Source organism: Equus caballus, chromosome 10 (genome assembly GCF_041296265.1).
Source record: "Equus caballus isolate H_3958 breed thoroughbred chromosome 10, TB-T2T, whole genome shotgun sequence".
NCBI lineage: Eukaryota > Metazoa > Chordata > Mammalia > Perissodactyla > Equidae > Equus > Equus caballus.
Window position 1 is genome coordinate 1,476,256 of NC_091693.1, and position 24,040 is coordinate 1,500,295.

Below are 24,040 nucleotides of genomic sequence, written 5' to 3' on the forward strand. Positions count from 1 at the left end.
TGGCATCAGGGGATTTCTGCAGCCTGGCCTCTCCCTGCCCCGGCCTGTTCTCTGGGACAGAGGCCGCAGGGGACGTCTGGGCCACTGCTGGGCTGGGCCACCGCGCAGGGTGGGACCGACTGCAAGGCTGACCCCGTTCTCAGCCAGGATCCGGGTCTCTCAGGCGACACTCACAAACCAAGGCCGCGGCTTCCGCTGGCCTGCCTGTGACCCGGGCCTGCAGGAAGCCGCTTCCTGAGGCTGTGGGCAGGGAAGAGGCCCCTCAGAGTCTGGGGCTTTTCACACATGGCGCCAGCGGGCTCTGGGCTGTCCCCCTGCCTCACTCTGCTCCCAGGCCCCCATCTGGGAAGGGGTGTGCCCTGCCTCAGCCTTGAGCAGACTCGCTAGGACTGCCCAGCGGGCAGAACGTGGGGTGGGAGCAGGGGTTGGAGGGGAGGGGTCTGCCCTGCTAAGGCAAAGAGTCAGACTCTGGGCTTCTCGGGGTTACTTACCGACTCCATGCCCACCACTCCACCCCTGCTTGTGAACTTCAGCCCTTCCTATCGATCCCAGTGCAGTTGCCACCTCCACTCTGCAGCCTTCCTGGATTGCCCCAGTGGCATGGCTGTCCCCCCTGTGCTCCCACAACACCTGCAGCCCCTGCTCCAGCTCCAGCTCTGTCTTCCATGAGGTGCCTGAGCGGCCTGTGCCCATCAAAGCCAGCCTTCAAGTCCTAGCTGCCGCGGGCAGGGGCAGCACATTCCTCACTCCTCTGCGGCCCCCACAGCTCCCAGCCAGGTCCCTGCGCCACTGACAGTTCCACAGATGCTTCTCTTCGAAGGTGGCCTTGTGACTTCCCCCAGCTCCTGGGGGATGCAGACAAGATGCTGGGGTCTTGGGGACCTCAAAGCCCCTCTGTCCAAAACTGACCCCATCGGCTTCGCCTGACCTGCTTGTCCTGCTTCCATTGGCGCCTGCCCCAGGCCTTCAAGCCAGACACTGCGGTGCTCCTGACCCTTCCCTTGCCTGTCCCCCACCCTCCCATGCCCTTCCAGGCAACCCAGGCCCAAACGGAGTGGCTCTGTGGTGCACAGAGGCGCCGCAGCAGCTTCTTTAGGGCCACGGAGGAAGTGGTTCCAGCAAGGCATGGAGGCAGCGTGGGCCAGGCTGGGCCGGACCCCGCCGGGTGGAGCCCTTATCCCAATGGAGAGAGAACCCTGTGTGCACACGCATGTGCACACACGCACGGCCCTGCAGCCCCTCTCGGCGTGCCTCCTTTCCCTCCTGACCTCCCCATCTCAAAGCCTCAGACTGGGTTTTGGATCAGTCGAGAAGGGAGGAATGGAGAGTGAGGTCAGGAGGCCACACCCAGGAAAGGGGAGCGAGAACCCAAGGGCGGCTCTGGGCTCCCTCGTTCCCTTCCCTGTTGGGACGGGGACCCGAGGCCCTAGGGAGTCAGGTCAGTGCCAGAAGGGAAGCCTGGCCGGCCGTCCCGAGGCCCTTCCAGAAGTCCTGTCTCCTGCTGGCTCCCCTCACCACCACACAGCCCAGCCCCGGCTGGAATGTTCCAACGGCCAAAACAGGCAGGCGGGCAGCAGGGAGGGAGAGAACAGGGCGGTGGGCAGACGGAGCCAGACATTTCTGGGCAAAAACAAGGGGAAATTTCAGTCCTTGGAGTGTCAGCTTAGGGGTCCTGCCAGACATTCTGACCCCAAAGAACAGGCTTTCTGGAGAGCGGTCCCTGCCCACCGCGGCTCCCAGCCTGGCCCAGAAGCAGTCGTCAGTGCTGCCCATTTTTTCCCAGCGCAGCCCTGCTGAGCTCGACGCTGCAGCTCACGCGCACACACTCAAGCACAGAGACTGTGCAGTTTGCAAATTACCCACATTCTTAAAATGCCAAAATGCCTTCCTTTGTATCCCAACCAAGCCTCCCAGGGGCCCCGACCCCCGCCCAGGAAGCAGAGCCAGCCGACCGCTGAGACTTTCTCTCCCCAAGGCCTGAGCTGCCGCTGATCCGACAGAGGATGCAGCAGAGGCCTCCGTGGGAGGGAGGCGGGCCCGCAGCGCCACGGTGGAGGCAGGGTGGCCCAGGCGGCCCAGCCCTGGACTGGAGCGGGGCAAGTCATCCCCCTGGCTCCCCTGCTCCTTCTGCTCTGCACTCATGCTGTGCCCTCACCTTCGGACACCGGCTTCCCCACAGCTCCTGCCCCCAGCGCTGGAGTGGGCGCCTGGGACTCATCTGGGTGACAGTTCTCCTTCAGGTGGCCACACCCTGGTATTCCCTGATGTGAATAATACCAAAAGTAGATCCTGGTCTCTGCCCCCAGTTCCTGGCACAGAGCTCCTAAAACTCTTGGGATTCCTAAGTGATGAGATCCCCGGGGGCATTCCTCACGGGGCGCTCAGGGAGCCCTGGACTGCCCCTTGCAGCGGCAGGAGTGTCTTGTTCCAACGAAGTGATGCTTAGTGGGCAATAAAAAGACCAAGCCAGGATTAGAAGCTTGGAACTTTCGGTCCCACCCCCATCCTCCAGAAAGGGAAGAGGGACTGGGGGTCGAGTTAATCATCAGTGATGAGGAAGCCTCCATAAAAATCCCGCAAGTACGGGGTTCAGAGAGCTTCCGGGTGGTGCCGGGGGAGGGGGGTAGCCCGCCTTCCCACACGCCTTGCCCTGCGCATCTCTTCCTCTGGGTGTTCATCCATATCCTTTACTACATTGTTTATAATAAATCAGTAAAGGTAAGTATTTCCCTGAATTACTGAGCCTGAGGAGGGATTCACAGGAACCCTAACATACAGCTGGTCATTCAGATAGTGAGTACAGGTGACAACCTGGGACTTGCAATTGGCATGTGAAGTGGGGGCCGTCCTATGGGACTGAGCCCTTAACCTGTGGGGTCTGTGCTAACTCCAGTTAGCGTCAGGATGGAATTGAATGGCAGGACACCCAGCTGGTGTCGCAGAGAATTGCTTGGTGTGGGGAAAATCCTGCCACATCTGGCGTCAGAAGTGTTGTGAGTGTGGTAGTGGTGTGAGGGTCAAGGCGTGCACAGGAGTGTTTTCACACGCCACTAGGGAAGCCCTCCCCCTACCTACGGCCACGTGCTTCAGGGCCGCTGAACCACCCACATCCTGGCTCTGGAAATGGACACAGGACACGGGACTGGACAACCAGTAGGACTAAAGGAACCTGCTGAGGGCTGCGAGAGTCAACAGCCATTTCCACCTGCGCAGAGGGAGAAGTGGTCCTGAGTCACGTACAGGGGGTACAGCTCTCAGGAGAGTCCTGGGAAAACGACCTGGTGAGGGTCTTGGGGCCCAGATTCACCCCCAGAATAAGGCTGTTGCTAAGACCGTGCAGATTTCAATTCAATGAGGAAGAAATCCACCCAACGACGAACAGCTCCAAGATATGAAAACAGAACATTCAAAAGCATAATGGACAACAGTGATTGTTTCCTTTATTCAAGGCAAAACAATGCAACGTGTCACTCAGGCAGTCTCAACATCTCACAAGCTGATTACCACACGAGTCAAACTCCAGGACGAACATAATTCAGTTGCAAACCTGATTTGGGGAAACAAAGCCCCATTTTAGGAGAAAAATGATGCAGAGACTGCGCGCTTCTAGGATGTGCTTTGTGGAAGCTCCCGGTCCTCCACGATTAGGCCCAAGGTATTTCTGCACATTGATCTCCTCTCCAAAGGTCAAGGAGTAAGCGGTCAGGAAAATCAATAAGCCTCCAAAGCATTAGGAGGAGGAAATTGGCATGGGTCGGACATGACCTTCAGAAGCGGCGGGCAGCCATCTGGGTACTGCCTGGGACTCATATTCCATTTTTTATTGAGGTCTAACCTACACCCAGTGAAGTGCACAAATCTTAAGTGTGCAGCCAGTGAAGACTTTACACACTCGCACACACGTATAAGCACCACCCAGATCAAGATGCGCAACATCCGCGGCAGCCAGAAGGCGCCCGGGCCCCTCCAGCAGAGCCCGCCTCCAACGGTAACCGGGACTCTAACCTCTGTCACCGTGAGTTTTTCTGTTGTTTTTACACTTCCCATAAACAGAATCACACTGTCGGCATCTTTTTGTTCAGGCCTTTTTGGCTGACACTGTCTGTGAGATTCCTCCGCGTCGCTGTGGGTCTCCCTGGCGGTTGTCTTCGCTGTGGTAGTCTTCTAATTTGTGAACCCTCCACAACTGCTTCTCCATCCTACTGTTGATGGGTTTGGGGTTGTCCCGGGTTGGGGTCATCATGGCTAAAGCTGTACGACTAGGCCCACGATGTCCTGTGGTGGACACAGCAGGCACGTCTGCTAGGTCCATAATCAGGCTGGAATTGCTGGGTCGTCGGATCTGCATGCGGGTGGCTTTAGCAGATGCTGCCCACAGTTCTCTGCAGGAATTAGACCGGTTAGCGCCCCACCAGGGGCAGATGAGGGCTCCAGTCGCCCCACAGCCTCACTCACGGCCGGCACGGTCGGGCTTCTTGAGGGCAGTCACGCTGGCGGGTACTGGAAGGCGGCCTCAGCCAGCCCTGATGTGCGAGCCAGCCTCCAGGCTCTGGGAGGCTGCCTTCTCTCTAGCACCACGGTGGAGCGCACGTGGGAGACGGGGCAGCACCACGCAGTCAGCATGCATACAGGGTGCAAAGTGAAATGGGAGAAAACCTCCTGCCAGCTTTTTAATTTTTTTTTTTTTTTTTTTTTTTTTAAGATTTTATTTTAGTTTTTCTCCCCAAAGCCCCCAAATACACAGTTGTATATTCTTCGTTGTGGGTCCTTGTAGTTGTGGCATGTGGGACGCTGCCTCAGCGTGGATTAGATGAGCAGTGCCATGTCCGCGCCCAGGATCCGAACTGACGAAACACTGAGCTCCTGCAGCGGAGCGCGCGAACTTAACCACTCGGCCACGGGGCCAGCCCCCAGCTTTTTAATTTTTATTTATTCATTCAACAAGTATTTATTAAGTAACTGAATCACTGGGGATACAGCTGTGAACAAAACAGACATTCCCCCGCCCCCTGGAGCTGACGCTCTAGTGACGAGAAACGGACAATGGACACAACTTAGTGTATTGTACTCTTCATATTTCTGGTGTCTTTTCCAGCATTCGGAAGATTCCCAACCAAGTGAGGCCCACTATTGGAAATACTCCTGCCTGCCCCTTGTTAGCTCAGCTCTGTGGATGTGCTTTTCTTTTGTTTCTGGAAAGATTCTCTCCACACTCTTCTCCTTGATACGGACCTTCTCAGTGGGAAAGTAAAAGTATATATTGGAATACATTAGAAGGTATTGGGTGTTAGATAATAACAACACCAGGGGGACAGTGAGGGCTGGGGGGCTACAACTTCAGATGGAGTGGCCGGGCAAGGCTTCAGTGAAAAGAATTTGAGTCAAGACCTGAAGGAAATGAGGCAGATATTAGGAGAACATTCAGGGCCAAGGAAGCAATAAGTGCGATGTCCCTGGGGTGGGGATGTCTCTGGCACAGTCGAGGAGCAAGGGGGTCCAGCATGGCTGGAGCAGCATGAGCAAGTGGGGAGAGAGTAGAGATGAAGAGATGGAGATGCATCGACCCTGGAGGGGACGCGCGGGAGGGCCCGGAGGGGAGGTGCAGGGGGGCCCGGAGGCCTGTAAAGCCTTTAGCAAGAGAAGCGGTCAGGGAAGGCTTTCAGCAGGGAAGTGGCGGGATCCGACTCCCCTTCTAGTAGGATCACTGACTGCCATGAGCTTGACTGGAGTGGCGGGGGGGCAACTGGGAAACCACTGAGGAGGCAGGAGGTGGCAATGTCTTGGACCAGGGTCCAGGCTGAGAAGAGGTCAAATTATGGATGTATTTCAAGGTAGGACCGGCAGAATCTGCTCCAGGATTGAATATGGGCTGTGAGAGAAGAATGCGGTCACAGCAGGAAGGTCCTGGTTTCTGAGGTGGCGGAGGCGGAGGGAGAAGCTGCTGTGGAGGTGATGAGGCGTGGGGAGTACAGGGGTCAGGATCTCAGTGTGGGAATGCCAAGCTGGAGAGCCTGAGTGGGCGGTTGGACACAGGGACAAGAGTGCAGGAGGAAAGTCTGAGCTACGGCACCTGGGACTCCTCAGGGAGTGGGCAAGCCGTGCGTGGGTGAGAACCCCAAGGGAGTGGGCGTGGACAGGAAAGAGAAGGGGGCTGGAAATGAGCCTCGGAGTCCTGCAGGTCAGGACTGAAGGCAGCAGCAGCAGGGATGGAGGAGCAGCCAGCCAGGCAGGAGGGAGACCAGAAGAGCGGGGTGGGGAGGCCCGGTGGAGAGGGAGCCATCGGCGGTGCCAGAGGCCGCCCACAGGTCACGTAAGATGAGGGCCAAGGAGTAACCCCTAGGTTAGTAACATAGAGGTCAGTGGTCCTCTTGATAAGAGATGGTCTCACGGGGCAGTAGGAGCAGATGCCTGCTGGACAGGATCGAGAGAAGTGGAGGAGACACACTGGCAATAGTGAGCGTGGGAAACTCGCTGGAGGAGTTCCACTGGAAAGGGAAAAAGAGAAATGCGCAGCGGCTGGAGGGGGAAGCAGGGCCAAACAGAGCTGTTTTTTAAACCGCTTTGTCGAGATACAATTCACGTCCCATGAAATCCAGCCCTGCCCTTGAAAGTACACAATTTAGTTGTTTTCAGGATATTCATAAGATCATGCCACCATCCCCACACCTAATTTCCAAACACTTCCATCGCCCCAGTTGCTCCCCATTCCCCGCTCCCCTCTGCCCCTGGCAACCCCTGACCTACTTTCTGTCTCCGAATTTGCCTATTCTGGACATTTCCTAGAAATGGATTCGCACAATATGTGGTCTTTTATGACTGGCTCCTTTCACTTAGCATATTTTCAAAGTTCATGCATGTTGTAGCATGTATCTGTATATAATTCCTTTTTATTGCTGAATAATATTCCTTTGTATGTTACATACAATGTATACACCACATTTCATTTATCCATTCATCAGCTGGTGGACATTTGGGTGGTTAACGCTTTTTGGCTATTATGAAAAATGCTGCTAATGAACATTTGTCTACAAGTTTCTGTGTGGGCATGTTTTCAATTCTCTTGGGTTATATACCCGGGAGTGGAATTGCTAGGTCATATGGTAACTATGTTTACTATTTTTTTCTTCTCCCCAAAGTCCCCCCAGTACATAGTTGTATATTCTAGCTGTAGGTCCTTCTAGTTCTTCTGTGTGGGATGCTGCCTCAGCATGGCTTGATGAGCAGTGCTCTGCCCAGGATCCAAACCAGTGAGACTCCGGGCCACCCAGGCAGAGTGCATGAACTTAACCACTTGGCCACGGGGCCAGCCCCCTATGTCTACTATTTTGAGGAGCTGCCAAACTGTTTTCCAAAGCGGCTGCACCATTTTACATTCCCACCAGCAACATATGAAGGTTCCAATTTCTTCCCAACCTCATCAACACTTGTTATTGTCTTTTTTATTTTAGCCATCTTAGTAGGGGAGAAGTGGTACCTCATTGTGGTTTTGATGACTAATGATGTCGAGCATCTTCTCCTGTCCTTATTGGCCACTTGAATATCTTCTTTGGAGAAATGTCTACTTTAATACTTTGCCCATTTTTCAATTGGGTTGTCTTGTTATTGTTGACTTGTGAGAGTTCTTTATATATTCTAGATACTAGTCCTTTATCAGATACATGATTTGCAATTATTTTCTCCCATTCTGTAATTTTTTTCACTTTCTTGATTGTATCTTCAAAGCCCAGAAATTTTTAATCTTGATGAAGTGCCACTCATCTATTTCTTTCATCACTTATGTTTTTGTGCTATAACTAACAAACCATTGCCTAATCCAACATCATAAAGAGTTACTCCTATATTTTCATCTGAGAGTTTTATAGTTTTAGCTCCTACATTTAGGTCTGTGATCCATTGTGAGTTGTTTTTTTTCTGTGGTGTAAGATAGGGGGTCGTCCAATTTCATTTTTTGCATGTGGTTTTACCATTGTCCCGGTACCATTTGTCAAAAAGACAATTATTCCCCACTGAATTGTCCTGGTACCCTTGTTGATATTTTTGTTGTTTTTAATATGGGAGAATTATGGCACACGTGCGTGCTGATGGAACCAAGCCTGCACAGGGGGGACAACGCTGATGAAGCGGAAGGGAAGGACTGCAGCAGGGTCCTCAGGTGGGAGAGGCACTGCCCGGTGGGGGGCTGGCATAAGTGCAGAGCCAGGTCAGTTCATAGCAACAGGAGGAAAGACAGGCACAGATGTAGGCAGTGAACGTTCTCTCCCAGTTACTTCCCTTTTCTCACTGATACAGGAACCAAGGTCACCACCGGAGACAAGATGAGGAGAAAGGCTGGGAGGTGAGGAGAGAGGAGGTGAGTGGGAGCGGAAGCGGGCTGGGAAGATGCAGGACATTTGCCAGCAGCACTGCAGGTCCTTGTGCTGAGTGATGATGTCATTGAGACTGCTCAGTGTGGCAGGTGCTGTCCCTTAGCTACATCCAGCGAGGCAGGTCGGGGGGAGGGGATGGAGACGCAGCGGGCCAACCTCCGAGGGCCCACCTGTGCCTGGGCCCTAGGACAAGCCTGCTTCAGGCTTCAAGCAGCCCTCTCCCTGAGGAGGTTCAGGGTCATCCAGGGAGAAGCTCTTCAGCCACACACCAGGTCAACTTGACATCTCAAGGCGAGGAGAAAATGCCATTGTCCCCAAATCGGGTTAAAGAGCAGGGATCAGGGAGGTCAGCAGTAAGCCCTCAACCCTCCCAATTCCCCCGTCTCAGCTGGCTCGGCTGCCATAACGAAGTACCCCAGACTGGGCAGCTTAAACCATGGACATGCACTGCTCACAGTTCCGGAGGCTGGGGTCCGAGATCAGCGTGCCAGCACGGCTGGGTTCTGAGGAGAGCTCTTGGCTGGCAGATGGCCGTCTTCTTGCTGTGTCCTCCCATAGCAGAGAGCAAGCAAGCGAGCTCTCTGACGTCTCTTCTCAGAAGGGCACTAATCCCATCGTGAGGATCCCCCATGGCCTCATCTAACCCTAATTACCCCCCAAAGGCCCCATCTCCAAATGCCAGCACACCGGGGGCTCGGGCTCCCACCTATGAATTTGGGGAGGACACGATTCAATCCATCACACCATCTAGCCTGCTTTTCACCTCCAACAAGGACCTCAAACAAGCCCGCAAGCTGGACCTCAGCAGAGAGAAGAGACAGGAGGCTCCCGGCCCTGACAGGGACCTGTCTGTATCACTGGCAACCCGTACGGCTGGACACGTGGCTGCTCAGAGCTGAGATGTGCTGTCAGTGTAAAATGGATGCTGGCTTCAAAGACTTAATGTAAAAACATGGAAAATATCTCAATAAGCTTTCATATCGATTACGTGTTGAAATGATAATATGTTGGCTATATGGGGTTAAATAAAGTATATTATTAAATTAATTTCATCTGTTTCTTATTTTTAGAAATATGGTTACTAGAGGGCCCGGTCCAGTGGTGTAGGGGTTAAAGTTCCACATGCTCCACTTTGGTGGCCAGGGTTGGTGGGTTCGGATCCCAGGTGCAGACCTACTCCACTCACCAGCCACGCTGTGGAAGTGTCCCACCTACAAAAACGTAGAGGAGGACTGGCACAGATGTTAGCTCAGGGCTAATCTTCCTCAAGTAAACAAAGAGGAGGATTGGCAACAGATGTTAGCTCAGGGCCAATCTTCCTCAGCCAAAAAAAGAAAAAAAAATGTGGTTACTAGAAAATTTAAAATTATGTATGTAGCTGATGCTGTATTTCTATTGGACAGACCCTAGAGAGAAGACCCAGAGAGACAGCTCCCAGCATGGCTGGGACTCCTGCCTCGGTCAGTGGGCACAGGCACACTGGATAAAGTTCTCACGGGCACATGTGCTGCCACCTGAGGCTGTGCTTCAGAGCTACGCGTTGCATGGGACCACGCCCCCTGAGGACACTGCCTCCCAGCAAGGCGGCCTTGAGCAGTCCCTGGGAGACAGCCCCAGGAAGCTGGGGACAAGGCTGGCTCTTGCTTGGTTCAGAGACAGGGAAATAATTCCCACTTTCAACACTGGCATCCCCTCAAGCACAAGATGCGCACACTTTGGGGTTCCTGGCCTCCCATCCTGCTTCCTCGGAGCCACACCCTCAGCACACAGGAAGCCAGGAGCGTCACCAGCACCAGTCACAATGCGTCTGGTTCTTTATGCCCCCAAGCACGTAAGTACGAAATTGCTGTAAGGTAAATAATGTGTACGGAGCAATTCTCCTGAATTCCATACACCCATCCCCATTTGCTGCTTATTAAAACTGGCTATTAGTATTCCATTATATTGTCCACATCATAGTTTAACTATTTCCCTGTTGTGCAACATTGGAATTATTTCCCTTTTTTCCTGCTATCATAAACAGCAGTGCTATGATTATCTTTATCTTTTTTCCATTTGAATTATTTTATTGTAATATTTTCCCTGAAGTAAAATTTGTTGGCTGGAAAGTATATACAATTTTATGGTTCTTGTGAATTTTTTTCTTCAAATCACTCTCCCACAAGACTGTATCAGTGTGTTTTCTCCAGTGGGGGGTGTGTGTGTGCACATTGCTTTCCCACGGTCCTGCCAGCTCTGGGTTTGATCATTTGCATTTGTTTTTACTAATTAAGTGGGGTATAATAGATATCTCCTAGACAATATCCTTGCATTTGCTTAATTGCAAATGAGAATGAGTAAAGTCCTTCTCTTAAAATCCACAAAAGTTAAACAAATAGCCACCACCTCAATCGTTTCGAAAAACATTTTTCAACGTCTTCATTTGCCAGCATTTGGGGTACCCATAGTTGCCCAAGGCTGCGAGTCAGCTGGTCAGGCCCAGCTTCGCCTCCCGACCCACCGTTCTCATAATGGTCTGAGAAGTCTCCTCCAGCTTATAAAGCCATTTATCTCCTCCCAGCAAACTGAAAAAACATCACACAGCCCCCTGTCCCTGTGTGGTTTAGATGAATCCTGGCATTTCTTAATTGCCATATGTTGATTGTTCAGGATTGAGAAACATTCTGGTTTATATGCAAAAAGGTTGCAGGAGGCATGGCTGATGTTCTGTTCCTGGCTTATTAAAACCTCAGGAAGGCCTCAGCCCCTCCAAAGGGGAACCCACCAAACAGCATCTTTGAGAAGCTACATTCTGGCCTGGCTGGTGACCCCAAGAGTGCGCCCTGGGCCCAGCCCGGTGGGAAGAGGAGAAAGGATGCGCCCACTTGCCCACTAGATGGCAGCTCTCAATAACTAATGGGGAGAAGACCAGTTCCTTCCAGACCCTTAGCCCCGGTCCTCCAGCCTCCCGCATCGCAACACACCCCCGTCGTGTTTACTTCCAAGGCAGATCTCAAAAAACAGAAAAATTAAAAAGTTCGTTCTATCTAAAAATACACCATCTGCCTGTGAAAAATCTCGCTCGGCGCTGTCTCATCAACACCCAAAGCAGGTTAATAACTGGCCCAGAGCAGATGGTTTCTTTTTATAATTACTGGGTCCCCCCTAAGGCTTCCTCCTCAGCTGCCTCCTTCCCCCACTGGCAGCCACCATGCCACCACTGCCCAGCTAGCCACAGACGGGGCCAGCCCGCAGCCTGCCCTCTGCTCCGGCCAGTGCCCCCCACCCTCCATGGGGCCTCGGCCACAGGCGCCTGGGGGCTCTCAGCACCCCATGGGCAGGCGGCTACCAGGACGTCACCCCAGCCTTGTCAACTCCACTCGGAGTCCAAAGAAAAACGAGTCAAACCCAGATGTCTATAATCATCCATCAAGTTAGTAAAGGTATAAGATACTACCATTCTATTTCTTGGTGAGGACACAATGAGATATGCACCCCAAAACCCTGTTTTTGGAAGAGCAAATTACTGATACTGCCTCCCTGGAAAGAGTTTTGACCAAATACAACAGCCCTAAAAAATACTGTATACTTTTTAATCCAGACATTTCACTTTGAGGAATCTATCCTAAAGACTATCTATCATAACCCAAAATGTGAACAGAATATTAACACAAAAATGTTCTCAGTGTTATAAGAGTAAAAACCTACAAAGGACACCCCCTGGGGATGTGGCTCAGTGTGCTGGAGTATCACACAGTCACTACACCTCTACGGGGAATTGTCAATTCCATCACAAATGTTATTTCACGCGACTTGGTGCCAGTGTTCAAAGAGGTCTAAATGCTAAGAATGAAAATACGTTAGAAACACACATACGTAGCATTAAAAGGTTTGCATGAAATATATCAAATTTGTGAGCAGTGGTTTTCTGGGTGGTGAAATTTGTAGTGGTTCTTAATTCATTATACTTTTCTGAATTTGTCTAAGTTTTCAGCAATAAACATTGACAAATAAAAGGAAATGAATGGGTTTCAAAGACACCTTAAAAACAGAGTGAAGGAATGCACAAGAAATTGGCACAGTGTCTATCCCCACCTGGGGAGGGGGCCGGGCAGGGGTCAGCACACCAGGAAGCCCTCCTCTCCATTCGTACCTTCTGGCATCTTCTAAGTTTTGTACCAGCTGGTATTACCTATTCAAAAATAAATAAATGAAGATTTTTTTTTAAAGAAGATACAGAAATATAAACACTAAAGCCACAGGAGCTGAGGTGAAAGCAAGGGAAGTCTTTTAACTCCTGGGGAAGGCAGGACTCGAGGCCTGGACTGCCCTCTTGGCCCCAAGGCCCACTGCAAGTCACCCCAGCACTGGCTAGGCACGGGTGACTTCACTCAGCAGGGCCTGCTCCACCCAACCCCAAACTGGTCCAGAGTCGGGCCATCTGCTCCCTGGGGTGTTTCTCCCAGGGGTAAAGGCAGGCAGGCCGGGGGAGGAGCTTCAGTGGACATTGGTGGGGGACCTCTGAGCTGGGACCACCAGTGTCCCCTGGGCCTGGCAGAGTAGAACCCAACACAAGAGTAATGGAGGGGTGGGGCTTCCCCCAACCCCCCGTCACCTCCTGTGGGTCAGGAGAATCCCCGTCCTGCCCCCATCAACTCAAGCAGCACATGAATGATCACAGTGGCTTCATCAGCTCCAGGAGCGTGGCCATGGTAAGGCACCTGGTTTGTGCTAGACGAGGCCAGCTAAAGAGCAATTTTTCTGAGAGAGAAAGCCTCAATCCATCCTTAATCACCATGGGTTCCAATTCACCTGAAGTTTTCCTTTTGTTTTTCTCTCCTCCCCAACAAAGCCCCAGTGCGTGGCTATAAATCCTTCTAAGTCCTTCTAAGTTCTTCTACGTGAGCTGCTGCCACAGCATGGCCACCGACAGACGGGTGGTGTGGTTCCATGATGGGGAAGTGAACCCAGGCCACCAAAGCCGTGAGAGCACTGAACTTCAACTACTAGGCCGTGAGGGCTGGCTCCTGGAGTTCTTTACACACACAGGTATGAGGGACACTACCGTCCTCAGCAGAGTGCCTCCCCCGCACCCCCAGCGAGGCCTGCACTGCTCCTGCCCACGGATAGAGCCCAAGTCCCCAGCCTGCCCCAGGGCCTGGGGACCTGCGGGACGGCCTGCGGCTTCCCCAGGAGACTCGGGCAGTGTGAGCTGTGCACACGCTGGCAGCACACGGAGGCCAGAGCAGCCTGGAAAGCAGGCCTCCGGCACTGGAATCAGGAGCTCTTTCCTCCTTTAAAGCCACAAATTCAGTACCTTCCTTCGTGTTCCATGTGTACGTCTCTGAATGTTAGAGATGCCTTATACCAAATACACAGGAAAAGGACTGCTCAGAAAAAGTTTATTGTAATTTAATAACACAGTCAAGTCGTGGTTCTGAAAGCACAGTGAATACAGTATTAGGGGAAATTTCGGGTGGACACATTTCTCAGAGAGAGCGGCAATCCTACCACTTCAGAAAGAGCAGTACTATTAGGAAAGGACTTAGTTTACAAAGCAGCACTCAAGAAGTACCGTGACTTTTCAAAAGGGGAAAGCAGCCCCTGGGAGCGGGGAGCCAGGCCGCAGGTAGTCAGGGAAGGGCTGGGGGCAACGGCCGCTTGCAGATTCACTCAACAGGCCGCCTGCCCCTCCGGAAGGCCACGCAGAAGTCCGCAGGGGACGGGCGCCGGTGATCCCAGCACGGGCGGTTCCGAGGCCACGAGATGGGAACCGGCCCCGCACCGGTGCTCGGTGCTCAGTGCTCGGGCCAGGCGTCATCTTCACAAGGCAGGACAGCTGAACTCGACGGCCTTGCTCCGCTCTCCCGCGTGAGCCAGAGCGCACTCAGAGTCCACCGAGCGCTGCCGGGCGCACCTCCGCTTCTCGCCAGCTGCCCAGGCGCAGGGCTGCGAGTGCGCATTAATGCACACGACCACAGAACACGTCTTCATAAATAATTTCCAGAACATGATATGGCACAGCAGCAGCCTGCTCAAAATCACAGCAGGAGATTTTGCTCCAGTTTAAGGTGACACCCCAGTGCTGGGGCTTCCCAAGCTCCCGGGTCCCCTCCTAGGAGTGAGGAGAGTCATCTAACGAGCCCCTCACGTCCCGGGCAGCGGCCTAGTCGTCATAGCGAACCTCGGCCCGGAGCTCCTTGGTGACATAGTTCACCAGCACGGCCAGCAGGCGCTCCTGCAGGGCCTCGCTGCCCAGGACCAGCGCGGTCAGCTGCACGGCATCCGTCCACTCCAGGTGCCTGACGACGGCCGCGGCTTCGTTAAAGAGCTTCTGCTGCTCGGCCGGCGGCAGCTCCATTATGATCTGTGGGATGGGCCTAAACTGCCCGCTTGTCATCCAGGCTCCTAACAGGCCCCCGACGGCGCCCCCTGGAAGACAAGGAAGCTTCAATTAGTGGCCTGACTCATGGACACCGGCCGCAGGTTCTCGTGGAGAGCACGGCGGCCGGCACGACGAGGGGTCACACTCAGGAGGCGGTGGACCGGGCTCGGCTCCTTCTGCTCTACCAGGCAGCTGGAGGGCAAAGGTCTCTGTGGCCCTCTGTCCATTGGACTCAGACAGCCGGCACCCAAGCGCGCACTTCCCCGAGCTGCGCCTTTGAGGCCCGACACGGAGCATCTGCCCTGAGCTAAGCTGACTGAACCCTCCTCAGGGGCTGCGGGCGTCCCTGCTTCCCGTGAAAGCCTCTCTCACCTGAAAGGAGAGGCCAAGAGGCCTGCGTGGCCTCAGGGAGGGCCATCTCAGCGGAGAGGCTGCTTCCTCCATCAAACAGCTAGTATGCTCCTTGCCCCTGAACTTGGGACGTTTCCAGTGAAACCAGGTGGTTACAGGACCCTGGGGACAGACCAGGAGAGCCCTGCTCTTGAAGCAGTGTTTTTCATACAACCTCTCCAAAGTTGTAAGATGATGAATAACAAATTTAATGTACTCAACTATTGCTCTTTCTGCTGCTCCAAAAGGGCACAAAAATTTCCAGAGGTAAATTTCCTATCAAAGTTGAGGCACACTATTTTGGGACTTGAAGACGTGGTATCAACGGAAAGTTCTGTCTAACCAGGTCTGCTGCAGAACGGCACCCCAGGGCAGGGGTCAAACTCAAGTGCCTTCAGGAGCCAGGCAGGCAACTGAAAGGAGCAAAGTGGGCAGAGTGGGCCTGGGGTGACCTGGAGAGCTGGGGCCCTGTCTACAGGGGCAGTGGCTACAACATGCCAGCCAATTGCTGCCGCACAGAATACCAGATTTGTATCTTGACCAAGCCCCATGAGGGGCCGGTCTCGTGGTGTAGTGGTGAAATTCGTGCACTCCGCTTCAGCAGCCCGGGGTTCGCCAATTCCGATCCCAGGCACACACCTACACACTGCTCATCACGCCATGCAGGGGATGTGTCCCAGACACAAAACAGAGGAAGACTGGCACAGATGTTAGATCAGGGCCAGTCTTCCTCAAGCAAAAAGGGGAGGACTGGCAACAGAAGTTAGCTCAGGGCTAATCTTCCTCACACACACACACAAAAATCCCATGATTTTAAAGTGTTGGTGATCAGATATTTAAAAGATGCAGCCCGGCTGGACTTAGTGAGTCTCTCTGAAAGAATGGAGCACGGAAAGGGGAAACCAGCTTTACAGTGGAGAAAGCTAGCGCGCACGACCTTACCCGGCGATCACGGTGAATACCACCAGGGAGGTCCTGTCATGTGTCCTGATGTCACGTGTCCCTGAAACAGTGCCATGAGAAGGGCACTTCACCTCCACAGTGTTCTTTCCAAAGATCATAACCCCAGTCTAATCCTGAGAGAGTCATCAGGTACCCCCAAATCGAGAGGTGCTCTACAGAACACCCGCCCAGTGCTCCTAACGCGATCAAGGCCAGGGAAAAGGAGCAAAGTCTGAGAATGTCACAGACCGGGAGACTAAGGGGACAGGATGGTTACATGCAACGTGGCATCTTGAGCTAGAGCCTGCACAGAAAAAGAGCATTAATGCAGAAACTGGTAAAACCCAAATACGGTCTGGAGAATAGTCAACAGTAACATATGTATCAGTGCTACTTTCTTAGTTCCCACAAATGTACCGGGCTGATATGAGATGTTAACATTAAGGGAGCCGAAACTGGGTGAGGGATATATGGGAATTCTCCGCACTATTTCTGCAACTTCTCTGTCAATCTAGTACTATTCCAAAACAAAAAGTTTATCTAAAAGAATGCAGCCCAGGGCAGAGAGAACCCATCTGCAGGCTAGACTCGGCCAACAGGCAGTGAAACCTGCCTCTCCCACGAAGCCCAGCGTGGAGGCGCCCGGAAGCACACCTCCTCTGCCACTGAGGTCAGGCCAGCCTCATGTCCTGGGGCCGAGCACTGCCCCTGGACAGCCTCCCCTCCGCTCTGAAGGAGCATTCCAGGGAGGGAGGACCAGGAAGTTACAAGGGTCACCGAACTTTGCCCGTGACACCAGTGACACGCTTAGAGCCGACAAGAGTGGCACTCATCTACCTAAACCTTTCTGAGAACGCCAATATTTGATTCAGAGCAGCACTTAACCAAAGAGACACGAGGAGCATCGACCACCAAGTTACTAACTCTTCAAGGAGAAAATTCCTTTGTTTTCTGAGTGAAATGATGCTCCCGCCATGACCAGGGGTGGCAGGTATCGAACCCCCCAGGTTCTCTACGTGGACATCCTGTTCTCTACCAGCGTCTACTCAGTCTGAGTAAAACACGTGCTCCCAAAACGGCACCCGGGCACAGCTCTACGACAAACGACCCCTGCACGCCCTCCCCTGAGCACACTGGATGGGGCGGGACAAAGATACAGGACGCCACTGAGAAAGAAGGCAAAGGCCGTGTCTCCTCCCTCACCGGCTACTTCCGGGATGGCAAGAGGCTGAAGTCAGGACTCACTAACTCACAGAGTTCGGGGAGGGAGATGTATATGGAAGGCCTGGGGCCACCCAGACACTGATTTTTCTCCCCAGTGTGCCCTCAGCTTAACGAAATGTCCCTTGATGTCAATCCTGCTACGGGGAAGAAGAGAGCAGGAAGCCTTGCCAGCAAGCAGGGGAACAGGAGCCAACCTCAGCAGAAAAGCCGCCGTCTCCCCGGCCTGTATTCCTGGGAAGCCTGTAAGTCACCCAGAAAGCACTTCCACCAGACCACGAGCTCTCCGAGGCCTCGTCCCCAGCACAGGCTGCCTGGCACAGAGGAGGCCTTCGGCAGGGAGCTGCAGAGCCCAGGGCGGCAATCCACGCCATTAGCCGGTCCCCTGGGTGGCAGGTCCATCTGAGGCCCCTTGAGGGAGGCCTTATCTTGCCCCTCCCCAAGTCAGGCCTGAACGGTGGCCAACTGACACCACCCCAGCCCATGGTTTGGGCCACATAGGAAGGAATTCTTCCTGCTCCTAATCCAAAGGAAGCAACTTCATCCCAGCTCCACGGAATGATGGGAAAATCAGCCAAACTTCATTCATTGCCAGAAACTGGTTCCCAAACGGAAGCAGGTGGTAAAACAAGGGGACAGGGAGGACCCCTCTAGGACTTCGTTTGTCGCTTTTTCTGCATGGGACTGCTTTCTTTCGGAAGGAGGCAGCTCACTCTGAACGAGCTTCTGTGCAATGGCCAGACGGCATCTGCTCCCAGCAGGAGCTCCACACGCCCCAGCTCCTCCCTGGTTCCCTTGTGCAGTGATGGAATGGTGACGGGGGAAGGGAGACCATCCCCGGGACCCCAGACACCTGCTATCTTCAGACTCTAGGACACATCCCCAGGGGAAAGGTATCCTCGAGGTCTGCCCGACACAGACGCCATTTCTCAGAGCACCCGACGCTGGTGAGACACAGAAGCTTGAATTTTAAACAGGACAAATTATGCTCACAAAGCCCACTTCACAGATTCAGTCTGAACCCAACAGACTCCTCACACAGGACAGACATTCACGAGGTCTCTGTGGGTCTGAGGCCTTTTCACGACACCCATGAGGCACTTGCACTTACCAACGGCTAGTCCCGGTGGGCCACCAACTAAACCACCAACGAAGGCCACAGCTCCTGTGACCAGGGCGCCCCTCCCTGAGTGTTTGAAGGCTGCCTTCATCTTCCTCTCCTCAGAAATGGAGCAGAGCAGCTGCATGACGTCTTCCACCAGGATAGGCATCTCGGCAGGCCTCGGAGGAAGCATTCCAAAGGCAGAGAGTTAATGAGTGAAAGAGCACTTCCACCCAAATGTTACTCTCCCTAGAATTTTGAGGAAGGGTCCTCATTTTTGCGGACAGAGTGGCTCCGCCATGTGCATGATGGACAGCACCCAGGCATGTGACAAGTTCTCCTCACAGAGAAAGCAGGCAGCATTTAGCTAATAAGCAAACAGAATCAGCAGAGTGGATGAAAGGGCTTCTTTGCCCTCTGATTAACTTCTGATTAATGGCGGATTAAGGAGCAATCCAGCCACACGCTCCCCCAGGTCATCACAAGTGAGGCAAGCCTACCCTCTCTTGCGTCCGCAGCCTCCCACCAGCTCAGGCAATCCCTGAGGCACAGAGCCTGGCAGATGAGGAGAGCCCCACCCTCATGTCCTCTTTTGTGTGAGAGGGCATCAGCTCATGCCACGCCAAAGGAGGGGAAAGGACAGGACTCTGCAACCATAATGGCCTTGCGCCTGCACTTGCCCGCCGTGTGACCGTGAGCAGAGGCAGATTCCTTGCCTGTAAGATGGAGATAAACCACCTATAGGCTGGATTCCTGTAAGGTCTAAGCAGAGATGCAAGGCGCCTGGTGCAAGTGTGGGACACTGCAGACCCGCAGACAAGATGGCTCTAAACGAACATGACTAAGTTCGTTACTAAGGCACACCTCTGGCTTCCATGAGCAGCTACTCCTAAAGTCAGTCCAGCTCGACACATGGGACACTAAAGGCAGGGACACGATGAGGCAGTAAGATGAAACAACCAGAGAATAAAGGATATCAAAGAACCCCAGGGGGTTGCATATGTATGGATAGACAGACAGATGGACGGATGGACCTTTGGAACAATGACCTTTAGAACAATTCTCTGAGGTCAGGAAACTGTTGGCCACCCTGGTGGAAAAATGGCAAGCAGGGGCAAGGGCAAGGGCTGGGTGGGCTTGGCCCCGGGTAGCTGGGAATGGAGAGCCCCAACGCTGTCGGGCCACCGGGCAGGGCTGGGAGGGAAAAATCACAGCACCAATGAGCTGGGCTTCCCCTCCCAGCTCCAGCCCGGCCCAAGCTTGACAGGCACTTTCCTTTCTCACCAACACTGCCATTTACATTCGAGGCTGAAACATTCCAACAGTCGCTAAAGGGCCTTACTGAGGGAGTTCTGGGCAGACCCTGTTACTCAGTATCTTCTGGTTATATGAGCTTTTTTTGACCCGAGGATAATCCAGAACCAGTCTCTAATGGAACACCATCCTCCCAATTCTGGGAGAGAATTTTGAGCCCTTATAGCCAATCTGTACATCTACCACATTGCCACAGTCAGGTTTCCAGAACTTCTCTGTAGTCCCAGGAGAGATAAGCATCCTGTGCTCTGACCCCTGTAAAAGCCCCTTTCCCCCTTTGATATTCTTGAGATCAGTGACTCCCCACAAGTGCATAGGGTCACTGAAGATCTTGTCAAATATAGCCACTATGGGTGGGCTGAGATTGTGCTTTTCCAACAGGCCCCCAGGTGGTCTTCTGACCTCACTTGGGACAGCAAGACTCTAAGAGATCATGACCCAGGATGGCTCAGGTCTGTCACTCAGTCCTCGGGTTCAGACATTGCAAACAGGTGCCTCCCAGATGTGTCTGTTTACCCAGAGGGGTGTGAGAGGTAGTGGGGGGGGGGGCAGGCCCTGCAGGGTTACCCAGGGGACTGGAGGAGAACTCAGGTCTGCCTGTCCTGCTCTGGCTCCAGGCGTCCTCCTGGCTTCCAGGCCCTTCTGCTCACAAGTAGCACCCACTTGCAAATAGAGTGAATGCCTCCTCGTCCTCCTTGGAAGAGAGCCCCTTCCACTCTTGCAGAGGTCAAGACTTGTCCACACACAAACGTCAGGATAATAAAGTAGCATTATAACAGCAAAGGGACTGATCACAGCAGAAGCCGCTCAGCAACGGGAGGATGGAGGGCGTAATCTGGTTTACCCAGCAGCCATGGTCTTGCGAAGCTACTCAGACAAACAAAACGAGTTTTATTTCAAATACATATTAAGATAACCAAAGGAATTAATTTCATGGTAAAACCTTTCAAGAACCTAAAAATCCTCCTGTAAAATATCTAATCACCTTCTAGCTTAGCTCTGGTTTATATCCAGCTTTTTATCTGTCAATTATGCTAGAAAAAGGGAGCTGAAGCTCAGGTCTGGAGGCGGCAGTGAGCTCCCATTCCCAGGGGCGCGAGGGCTCCCAGCCCTGCCACGCTTGGTCCGAAAGGCTGGCTTCCAGGCCTGTGCAATGTGCCCAGACGCTACTCCTGAAACAGGCTTTCTGCAGAATTACAAATCTGCACTCTCGAAACAGTGTCTGCACAGCAAGAAAACGCATGTAAAAGAGGCAGGAAACAGATATATGCGCACTTTACCCTCTATTGTCTATCGAACAAAAAACAGCTTCCTACCTGCTCTCAATGACTTTAAGTCAAAACCCACAGGGGCTAATGAGGCACCATTGTGCAAATGCTAATTCCAACCTCCACTTAGCCCAGTCAGACCAGCACAAGGCACAAGCCCAGGGCTCTGCAGAACTGGAAGGCCAGCGGGTGTCACCGTGTGTGGGAGGACAGGCGGAGGAAGTGGCCCAACTCCGGCTGGGTTCAACAGTTCCACGCCACGGGTGGAGGTGGCATTGTGGCTGCCTCGATCCAAGGGAGAGCCGGTTTAATTTCCTTGCGAGAACCATTTTAGAAAGCAGAGCGTCAACAGACTCTCGTTGTGGAGGAAAGGCTTGCAGCCCCATCTCCTGAGCGCTTGCTGAAAAGCTCAGCCTCCTGACTCCTCCAGGCTTGCTAGACTGAGGGAGCCAGTCCTGCCTCTCCTCCTCCCACTCCAAGCTTGCTTTTGTCTGGAAGCAAACGGGCAGCAGGTGAGGAGGCAGGAGGAGCACTCCAACCGGGACAGACCTCAAAGGGGTGGGAGTGCCCCCTCCATATCACCCCTATTTCAGAATCGGATTTGTCTATAAAACAAGCTCTGGTCACAGCGCGCCCATCTGCCAGCCACAGGGAAGGTACAGCCTACTTCTGATTACAGCAGGGTTCTGGGGAAGAGGGAGATGAGCCCACCCCTGAGACTGCAATCCGGCTTTCTGAGACGGACCACCTTGTAGGAGAGGAGGCAGGAGGAAGGCTTTAGAACTAACACAGACCTCCACGCGCCTTGTTCTCTAAAAAAATTAGAGGAGTGGAGCCTCTTAAGAGAGAGCGATGATCTCGCTCGCCCGGGATCCTCAGTACTTTCCACTTCTCCGGTGGAATTTGCAAAACGCCACTGCGCACCTGGCCCTTGTAAACCTCGCCTTCCCACCTCCTGATGCCCCAGGGCAAAGGCTGCAGGTGGATCCCAGCAGCAAACACTGTCAATTAGCCCACAGACTTTTTAAAAAAGGAACTGGTTGCCAGTATTTAAAAATCCAGAGATGCCACATACAGCTCAGATTCCATCTCTCCTGAAAAAATCAGAAGAGCCAGCCCCGCCGAGCCGGCCTTCCCGCAGCAGCTGAGGCCGGAGCTGAGCGGGAGCGCCCCTCACAGGCCCGGGGTAGGGCACCTTGCCTGCCCTTCGGGACCACAGCAGGTCACGTGGCCGCCTATCAAAGATCCCCGTTTCTTTTTCAAAAGACTAACGAAGCTACCGATCCCCAGCCGAAACTAATCTCCCCTCTTAGCCATTAACATCCCTTCCTGATCCCGTCTAACGCCCAGATCCTCTTCCCTGGCGCCCTCGCATCTGTAACACCCACCGCGCGCGCGCACACGCTCACACACAGGCCCCCGTGACTGCGCAGGCGCACGGCGGGGAGCGAGGGCCCTGGAGTCGGGTTACGGGTCTAACCCAGCTCCGCCGCTCAGCTTACTCCTGGAGCGACCTCGACCTCTCCGTGCCTCAGTTTCTCCACACGGAAAATGAGTGCCGGGCAGGGCCACCCCGCATCGGGAGGGCCAGGCCCCCCGCCCCGGGCGCCCTGCCCTGGCCTCGCGGGGCGGGCCCGGAGCCCTTTACCTGGTGGGAGGCGGGCCCGCCGCGCGCCGAGGTTGGAGGCCGCCCGCCCGCCGGTCCCCGCCCCGCCCCCGCGGCGCAGGCCCCGCCCTCCCGCCTTCCGGCGGCGCGGGGGCTTCCGGGTCGGCCTCGGCGGGTCCCCGTGGCGCGCCGCCCCGCACGCTGCAGTGGCCCGCGGGCCTGCCGAGCGCGAGCCGCCCTGGCGCCGCGACTTTGGCGGCCGGCCGTCACCGCGGGGTCTCGGGGCCTCGGCCCGGGCGGCGCGCGGCCGCGCGGAGTCGGAGTTCTGGGGCCGCCGGGTCTGGCGTGTGCGGAGGCCGCGCGCCGGCAGTGCTCCGGGATCCCGGGGAGGGGCGGAGGCTGGGGAGCCCCTGGGGAGGGTGCGCGCGCGCGCGCGGGGGACAGCTCAGAGCGCTGCCTGGAGAGGGCCCACAAGGGCCGGCCCGAGCCATCGCCAGTGTGAGCAGGTGCTGGGCCTCCCGAGGGCCGTGCGCTCCGTCCTGCCGCAAGGCCTGGTCCTCATCGCCACCTTCCAGCCCCGGGAGCCAGGGCCATCCAGGCGGGGGTGTCGGGCCGGGCCGCTGGCTCCGAGCCCCTGCGGGAACCAGACCCTGCCTCGCCGTCCCGGGGCCTCTTCCACACTGCCCGAGCCGCTTTATTGCTCCTCCCCTTCCTGCTCCTCTTTCTTCTGAACGGGAAAGTACTTTGGGAACATATGTATCTCACATCTCAATAAAGTGGTTTAAAATTTTTAAGCCACTTTACTGAGGTATGATTGACATACAGAAAGTTATACATATTTAATATATGCAACTCAGTGAGCTTGGGGTTAACTACACCCCTAAGTACAAACCGTCACCACCCTCGAGGCGTAATATGCCCATCCCCTTTATTGTTATCGCGTGTGTGTGTGTGTAAGAACACCGATCATAATGTCTGCCCTTTAGCACTACGCACTCTGCTGAATCGCCGATCTCCAGGACTTCTCCATCTTACCTGAAACTTGTACTCTGACTACCTTCGTTTGTTACCTCTGTTTCCCCTCTGTCCTAAAGCACTAACCAGGGCTCGCGCGGCCGCGGTGAAGTCACCGTGCGTCCCCAATAGCATTTGTCGCCTGCGTTTGGGTGACGTTCTAGAGTGAAAGCCGCGCTGCGGCAGCCCGCCTCCCCGCGGTGTCCAGGCTCGGACCTGGGTGAGAGCCCCGCTTCTCCGCGGGCAGCTCCCTCTGGCGGCATGTTACAGAACTGGCCTGCCCACTCCCTCCCCGGAGACGGGAGGGAGAGGACCGGGAGGAGGGAAAGGTGCCGCGAGGGACAGCAGCCACAAGGTTGGGGTCCTCGGGACGGGGGGCTGAGTCAGCAACCGGGGACCTCCATTCTGATATGAGTGAAGCCATAAAATGATGGCACGTACCGAAGCCCGTAA

The 24,040-nt window shown here is 54.3% G+C and overlaps 1 protein-coding gene and 1 long non-coding RNA gene across 6 annotated transcripts; one reads left to right on the forward strand and one right to left on the reverse strand.

Annotated features, from left to right (window-relative positions):
• The first annotated feature begins 4,709 nt into the window (after window positions 1–4,709).
• LOC138915684 (uncharacterized) lies at window positions 4,710–9,413 on the forward strand. Its single transcript, XR_011421792.1, has 2 exons — window positions 4,710–8,350; window positions 8,755–9,413. It is a non-coding gene; the product is annotated as an uncharacterized lncRNA (long non-coding RNA).
• Window positions 9,414–13,730: 4,317 nt separating this feature from the next.
• C10H19orf12 (chromosome 10 C19orf12 homolog) lies at window positions 13,731–23,805 on the reverse strand. Of its 5 annotated transcripts, none has more exons than XM_005596117.4 (3): window positions 23,609–23,805; window positions 18,395–18,564; window positions 13,731–14,777 (listed from the first exon to the last, which is right to left on the reverse strand). In XM_005596117.4, the coding sequence occupies exons 2-3, from the start codon at window positions 18,552–18,554 to the stop codon at window positions 14,512–14,514; spliced, it is 426 nt and encodes a 141-aa protein (XP_005596174.1). In that variant the 5' UTR covers window positions 18,555–18,564; window positions 23,609–23,805; the 3' UTR covers window positions 13,731–14,511. The 5 variants fall into 5 exon arrangements, with proteins under 5 accessions (XP_005596174.1, XP_070078923.1, XP_005596173.1 ...); XM_070222822.1 differs by lacking the exon at window positions 23,609–23,805 and adding an exon at window positions 23,142–23,276; XM_005596116.3 differs by lacking the exon at window positions 23,609–23,805 and adding an exon at window positions 22,616–22,751.
• Between the last annotated feature and the right edge of the window lie 235 nt (window positions 23,806–24,040).